We start from the raw sequence: 8,167 nt of genomic DNA on the forward strand, positions 1-8,167 counted from the left end.
TCTTCTTCTTCTTCTTCTTCTTCTTCTTCTTCTTCTTCTTCCTCCTCCTCCTCCTCCTCCTCCTCCTCCTCTTCTTCATACCCTGCTCATCTGACTGGGTTTCCCCAGCCACTATAGTGAAAAGGTTCTACATCTTCCAACTATATAGGATAGCTCTACCAAATGCTTGGAGGAAGGTGAGGTGATTGCTTTGTTGTGGAACACTCATCAAAAAATGCACATCTCAGCTGAAGTGACTGAACATGAGAGAAGAGACTTTTAAGCACTTGCTCATGCATCTGGTCTCCTCCACAAGCTGTCATTGCAGCACAAAGAAAAATAACATCAAGAAAATGTTAGAATGTCTCTGAAAGTTTGAAGGACAAAAACAGAGAGTGGAGAGATACACTGAAGGCAGGACCTTCTTGGTGGTAGCACTGCTATTGTGGAACTCACTCTACAGCAGATCTGTGAAAGCCCCTCCCTCCCTCATGGTTTTTAAGCATGGTCTTCAAAAGACCTTTTGACTGTCTTCTTTTTCTATTTTAAACAAGCTGTTTTTACTGCAATTGTTTTCTATACCAAATTTTTATTGCTTTGCATTGAATTTATACTATATTAATATTCTAAGTCACTTTGTGAAGGCTTTTAGCTTTGAAGACCAGGGCAGAAGCACCTGAATAAATAAAACACACGCTACAATTGCTCTGCAGTAAACGCATTTGTCAGGGAATCCTGAACTTTATTTATCTGCTATGAAGACACAAGTGGTTTTGACAGCAATCTTAACATGCAGCATTCCTCTTAATGACAATTTACAAGGGGTGATTTCACTAGTACCGTATATTCCGGCGTATAAGACAACTGGGCGTATAAGACTACCCCCGACTTTTCCAGTTAAAATATAGAGTCTGGGATATACTCACCATATAAGAAATACGTCCTGGTGTTTAAGACGACCCCCGACTTTTGAGAAGATTTTCCTGGGTTAAAAAGTAGTCTTATACGCAGGAATATACAGTATATCATTTTATTATTATTTATTAAATTTATATATCACGTTTCAATTGGGAATCACAGGGTGGTTTACAGTACTGTATATAAACACAAAAATGTGTAACATAATAACAAACAAAGCAATAACCCTCATACACATACACACAATCACACAGTTTAAAAGGCCTTAGATCGTTTAATTAGCTAAAGGCCTGGGAGAAGAGGAATGTTTTTGCCTTGCACTTAAAAGTTTTATTTATATTATTTATTTATTTAAATATTTATATACTGCTGTATCATAAAAAAAATCACAGCAGTTTACAACAGTATAAAAACATGAAACCAAACAATAGCATCATAAGAAATTAAAAGAAGAAGTTTAAAAGTAAAAGAAATTACCGTAAATAGACCATGGGGGGGGGTGCTCTTAACTGCCAGCATAGGACTGGAGGAACAGAAAAGTTTCCAGCAGACATAAACCCACTGAACCTACAGGTGAAACTCGGAAAATTAGAATATCGTCGAAAAGTGCATTTATTTCAGTAATGCAACTTATTATTTTTATTTTTACAAATGCTTTCTTTTGTAAATTCCACAGTAATAAAAAACTTGTTACAATAATAAAAAAATAAACATCGCTATTACATTTCATTAATTACATTCCATTTATAATTGACCCGCCTAACGACAAATAATTACAATTACAACAAATAAAGGCTTGACATATCTTGCTTTGCATGTCATGCATCTATCTCATATTGGTTTCACCTTTTAAGTTGCTTTACTGAAATAAATGCACTTTCCGACGATATTCTAATTTTCCGAGTTTCACCTGTATATTGGCAGGGCATTCCACAGAAATGGACCAAAGACCTGATTTTCCATTGTTGTCAAATGAGCCTCACCACTTCACCCAATATGCTCTTGCAGGTGATCTCAGTGGTCAACCTGGAATATAAAGGTTCAGGAGATCCCTAACATATTCTGGACCCAAGCTGTCCAAGGCTTTGAAAATCAAAAAAAAAAAGGACCCTGAACCTGGCTTGGCAACAGATGGGCAGCCAATGCAGCTGTTTTAACAATGGTGTCACACGTTCGTGACCAAAAGTTCCCAACAGCATTCTGGCTGCAGCATTCCAAACCAGACCCAAGGGTAGCCCCACACAGACATCATTACAGTAATCTAGCCTGGAGGCTACCAATATATGAGCTACAGTGGTCAGACTATCCCTGTCCAGGAACGGCCATAGTTGGGTGAACCACAGGAAGCTGGTAAAAGGCGCTCCTACCCACAGAGGACACTTGGGCCTTTAGTGACAATGATGTCTGCAGGAGTACCCCCAAGCTATGCACTTGCTCCGTCATCCAGAACAGGTAACTTGCCAATTGCCCAAACATGGGAACCACCCACCCAAAGAGCCTGTCTTCCCAAGATTCAAGCACGGTTCATTGGCCCTCATCCAGTCCACCACTTGCATCCAGACACCAGCCCACAGCTTCCACAGTCTCTCCTGATTCAGATGTTACAGAGAAGCAGAGTTGCGTGTTATCAGCATACTGGTGACACCTCCCTCCAAAACTCCTAAGGACTACACCCAACAGCTTTATACAGATATTAAATAGCTCTGGAAAGAAAACAGTACCCTGCAGAACCCCACAGCACAAATGCCAGGGGGCCGAGGAACACACACCAATTGCACCTCTCTGGAAACCGCCTTGCAGAGTGACAGAACCACTGTAAAACAGTGCCTCAGATACTCATCTCACTAAGTCAATATAGGAGGATACCAAGGTCGATGGTATCAAAAGTCACTGAGAGATCAAGCAGAAGTAACAGGGTCGCACTCCCCTTGTCCCTCTCACAGTAAAGGTCATCCATCAGGATGGCCAAGGCTGTTTCAGTTTCAAAACCAGGTCAGAAATACCTGATGTTGCTCCACAACTACCCTCTCCACCACCTTTGTCAAGAAAGTGGTGTTGGCAACTGGTCTATAGTTGTTACTGTTGGATCTAGGGTAGGATACTTGAGCAGCAGTCACCGATTCAGCCACCTGACCCTGGATAGCTTTAATAAACCAGAATGGACAAGGATCTGATGAGCAGGTGATCAAGCACATCACTTACAAGTATTCTGTGCACATCTTCAGCCCACATCAACTGGAAATGATCCCACAACACCAGACTCGACATTGCATTGGACATCTCAGCTGGTACTGTTACAATAGCAGCATCTAACAGGTGGCGCTGTGGGTTAAACCACAGAGCCTAGGGCTTGCTGATCAGAAGGTCGGCGGTTCGAATCCCTGCAACGGGGTGAGCTCCCGTTGCTCGGTCCCAGCTCCTGCCCACCTAGCAGTTCGAAAGCACGTCAAAGTGCAAGTAGATTAATAGGGACCGCTCCGGCGGGAAGGTAAACGGCGTTTCCGTGCGCTGCTCTGGTTCTATAGAGCGAGATGAGCGCCACAACCCCAGAGTCGGACACGACTGGACCTGATGGTCAGGGGGCCCTTTACCTTTACCTTTTAAATCACTGCAGAACTGAACAACTTTATCATCAAAGTGTTTAGCCATTCAGTTACAGCTAGTTACTGTGTGCTCCAGAGGGTCACCCCCCAGTCAGGAGTAATCAACCTCTGGACCACACAGAACAGCTCCAGCGGGTGGCTCCTAGGAGATGCAATGAAGGCAGTGAAGTTGGATCTCTTCTCTGTCTAAGGAGGAGTGGAAGGAGTTTGCCCTCCAAACGCAAGCAAGAGGAGGAACCCACAGTGCACATAGCACATACCTGTTAATCTCCTTGACTACTCCTTCACAGGATCTCCACCACCACCACCACCCACATGTTCTCCAATGACTGCTCCTTCGCCCAAACTTCACACACACCCTACATAGTTCCATGTTTCAGATATTGTGATATATCACTACAAAACAATGTTTGGATGGTGATATATTGTGATGTTGAAAACCAGATATCGCCCAGCCCTCGTTCTCACCTGCAAGATATATACAGAAATAAGCCAAATGATCTGTTTTCTTGTTTTATAAAACAAGTTTGGAAGGAGTACTCTGGAGTAGAAAAGCAGCATAATTTCCCAACTCCTCACTTGATTTACATAATATACTGTATAAATCAAGCTGCCAGGATTTGGAGAACTAGAATATGACAAACCTAACTGTGGGCCATGCTGGTAGTGAGGCAGGATATAAATGAATTAAAATTAAAGAATCACAATTCAGCAGCATTCCCACTCATACACCCTCAACAATTACCATAAAACCAACATACATTTTTGTAATTTTATGTACACCGCTTTGAGATGCTACTGATTAAGTGGCATATAAATACTAAACAAATAAATATATGCAACAGATTGTCAGAACAGAATGAATGCAGAGAATATGAAAGAAATGAAACAATAAAAAAGCAGGATAAGAGTTCCAGCTCATAGAGAGGGCCTTGCTCCAGTCACATCTACTTTGCTTTCTCTACCTGACTGCAAAAAGGCAAGCGTCTCAACAGACACTGGGCCATAAGGCAGATCTCAGAAGTCATTGTTCTATCTGGTGGCTGCATCCCAAAACCATTTCAAGTCAGGGTCTGCCTCCAGTATGTATTACAGGAAAACTCTTATGCTAACAACAGGTTGATCTCTCACACTCCTTCAACTTATTCTCTAACTAGGGAAATGACATTTCTTTTAAAAATATTTTAAAACACAGTTTTTTAAAGAGAAAAAATATAAAATTTAACAGCTAATAACTAATCAAAACAAAAGGTAAACATTTACTCTGAGTAGATACATTGAAATTAATGGATCCAAATTAGTCATGGCCAATAATTTCAGTGGGTCTACTCTCAGTAAAACTTAGTTGAATACCTTGATGTAGAAGCCAGCAGCAGTCAAAATTCTAAAGTACTACCTAAATAGGTGAGCAGCAATATGGCCAGCTTCTGGCAGGGCAATCCCTGCCTTGGTCCCACTACAAAAAAAAGGCCCTGGGTGTTATCTGACTAACTCATACACAGAGCAGACCCATAAAATCAATGGACTTTTTTGATGTGTGTAATTTAACTCTGTTTATCTACAGTGGATCTACAAGTGTGTGACTGATGCTGCAATCCGAACCCCACTTACCTGGGAGAAAAGCCCAGTGAATTCAATAGGACTAGCTTTTGAGGAGCCTTGGTTAGGCTCCCACTGTTAAGTCAGATACCCATGTCTACAACGCTCACGCATATGTGGAAAAATAAAACAGGGCTTCAACGATGTCTGGTATATTCGTGTGGGTGCGGGAAACTTCTTGTTAATGTGTAGTACCCCCCACCCTACCCAAGGCTGCACTTCTGTGAGCCCTTTGCTTTGTGTCCCCCGCTCTGGGGGTCATGCACAACGCTACCAACTCTGCCCTTCACCCAACCACCACCAAGGGCCAGAGATGCAGGGCAAAGGCTGCTTGCACTTCAACATCAACTTCGCTGGACCTTTACACTCGAACCCAGGACGCAAGGGAGAAACGTGCTAAGAGGAAGGCACGCTTGGCAAACCCACACCATGATCAACTCCTGCCCGGAAACCAATGTCCACACTAGGGAAGGATGTGTGGATCCAGAATTGGCCTCCAGAGTCACTTAGGGACTCATTGTTAAAAACCATGTTTATGGAAGACTACGAGTGATCGCCAAAGAAGAAGCACGCCTAGGAAAGCAGGAAAGTTAGCTGGTTGCAAGGAGCAGCTGCCTCTGCCTCCCTTGCCATCTCACCCTGAGCACAATAGTATGGACGAGGGGGGAGGGTGCGAGGGCAGGTTGGCAGCCGAGGGAGCCGAAGAGGCGCCCGCGGGGATGCCTTGCAGCTTCCCGGTCGCCTGCTCACCCCTCTTCCGAGGCGATGCCCAGGGAAGACGGAGCCTGGTCTTTCTGGACCTACTCCGCGCATTTCATCTCCTTCCCTCTCTAGGCAGCGCGGCTTGACACGGGCCCTACCCAGAAAGGAGGGCCAGCGAACCAGCGCGGGCAGGCAGCGTTTCCTTTCCCACCTCTCCCCGGGGCGGGCAAGGTCCCAATCCCTCGCACCCACCAGGGGGATGCAAGCGAGAAGCTGGCGCCCCCCTCTGGCTGCCTCGCCCTCTCCCTCGGGCCGAGGGGAGGCCGGTTCCCTTCGCGGCAGCATCTCGGGAAGGGCGGCCGGGCTTCGCCTCAGGAAGCCTCCCGGGCGAAGAGCTTCGCTGCCGCCGCCCCCCCCCCCCCGGCCTCCCTCGAGGGCGCGCCCGCCTTACGCCTCACGCCGCCCGCCAGGCCCCGGCGCGAGTGTCGGGGGAGCAAGGCGCCGGCCTCACCTCCGACGCGGTACATGTTGGCAGCCATAGCGGCGGCGGGGCGAGGAAGGCCCGGCAGGCGCCGGTGGTGATGCTGCTGCCTCCGCTGCTGACGGTACCGCCTCTGCTGCTTGCGCTGCCGTCGGCGCCGGATCCTCTGGAAAATGGAGACCGGCGAAGAGGGAGGAGACCAGTCGGGAGGAGGGGGAAGGGGCCTGGGAGGAGCGCGCAGCCGCCGCCAGGCCCTCCCCGCCAGGCTGGCTCGGGAAGGCGCTTCGATGCAAAGAGACCAGGAATGTCGTCCCCCGGGGGCGCTTTCGGTTGCCCCCAGCCACCCTTCCGGGTCCTCGTGCAGTGGGGAGGGCTTCTTCCCGTGTTCCTGCCTCGTGGGGGAAAGGCTTCGTGGCCGGCCCCTTGCCAGGTGCTGGGCTTCTTCGGCCGAGGGTCTTCCCTGGCAAAAGGCCAAGCCTTCCCCTCTCAGTTACTTATGGGGTCCTGAGGTGGGCCGAGGCCCATTGAAACCCTATGCACTCTCCCTAGGGCCTAGGCAAGTGTCCTTTGGACCAGGATGTTGGAAGTGTTATGAAAAATGTACCCCAAAATGCGTTGCCTTTTAAGAAGGACAGACGCGGGTCGGAAGCTCCAAAATTTGCACTAGGTTCAGCTCCGCCGGGAAAATGACAGAGACCACACGATGCTGTCAGGAAAAACAAACTGATCCCTTTATTGCAGAATGCAAGGCTACAGCTGTAGGGTCCCTGCCTCTGGAAAGAAGGAAGGAACCTCGGGAAATGGTAAGGACCCCCTATATACCCTCCTGTTCCTGCATGGAAATCTCTGGACTGCGAGGGAGGGGGAGACAAGGGCGGTGGGTGGGAGATCGGATTAGCTGGGTGCGGAGATGACTTTTCCTTTCAGATGGAGAGATGTCAATCTCTCTTCTCCTGTCGTTGATGGTACTCCCCTTTGTTTTGACAGGTGGGCAATCCTTCGAGATGGGCGCAGGAGTGGAGCGATTTCCTGACGATTTCCATGAGGTAATTTTGGCAGGTGTTTTCCTTGAGGCCGCGGAAAGATGGACTATGGCATGTTTAATTTGAATAAAGTTGTCAAGCTAATCTTTCTATTGTCCGTGTCTTCCTTCGTTGGGTATGGGACGGTGATGGGGAGGTTTCAGGGGGGCTTGGGGTCAGAGAAGGGTTGCACAGAAAATAAGTATGGAAAACATTTCTAATACATCCTGACGTATACAGTTCTAAAATATAAAACAGTGATTTTCTAATACAAAGAGATACTAACAAACCTATTTTCTAATACAGAGGAACACTAGTCTAATTAATCAAGAGTAATACTGAGGTTGTGGTTAGGTTCTTAGGCATATAGGGAGGGACGCCTTTCAAGGGATATGAGGGGTTTCTCACATTTAAGGCACATAAGGCCAGCAGACATATAATCACAAGAAGCAAGCATATAATCACGAGAAGGTAAAAGTTCATAGCAAGTTTGTATAAGGTTTGTATAAAATGGTAAGGCTGTATAAAAATGGGCTGCGTTACTTGGTGGAGTTTATGATAATTGTCTGTGATAATTGTCTAGGCGAGGGTTGCATATGCTTGTCCTTAGGCGAAGGGGAAATGCAGAGTTTAGCGAGGGTTGCATATGCTTGTCCTTAGGCGAAGGGGAAATGCAGAGTTTATGTTGGATTTTAGGAGGTGTTTGAATATGTTAATCCCTGCGGAGGGGGTGCGGGTCTCTGGAGGGAAGGAGAGCCAAGCTGTGGCGGCGAAATGGTGGTGCGAAGGACTCTGGGTAGCCGTAGCTGTCAAGCTGTGGTTACCCCTCTCTGTTCATTAATAATGGTGTCCTGCAACCCCCC

General features: G+C 46.9%; 1 protein-coding gene across 8 annotated transcripts in view; it reads right to left on the reverse strand.

The window, feature by feature from the left end:
- The window catches only part of MTA1 (metastasis associated 1), a 57,363-nt gene extending 50,584 nt beyond the window's left edge, over positions 1-6,779 (reverse strand). For 3 of the 8 annotated variants that reach the window (XR_004691821.2, XM_035103338.2, XM_035103335.2), the window contains exon 1: positions 6,313-6,778. Coding sequence is in view for 3 of the 8 variants with exons in the window: in XM_035103338.2 (XP_034959229.1) it covers positions 6,313-6,340 (28 nt within the window). In the remaining 5 variants the exon portion in view is untranslated. Of the gene's footprint in view, positions 1-6,312 lie in introns of all 8 variants that reach the window. The other 5 variants (XR_009558071.1, XR_009558072.1, XR_009558073.1 and 2 more) reach the window with 2 other exon arrangements.
- Between the last annotated feature and the right edge of the window lie 1,388 nt (positions 6,780-8,167).

This window comes from Zootoca vivipara, chromosome 8 (genome assembly GCF_963506605.1).
Source record: "Zootoca vivipara chromosome 8, rZooViv1.1, whole genome shotgun sequence".
NCBI classification, from domain to species: domain Eukaryota; kingdom Metazoa; phylum Chordata; class Lepidosauria; order Squamata; family Lacertidae; genus Zootoca; species Zootoca vivipara.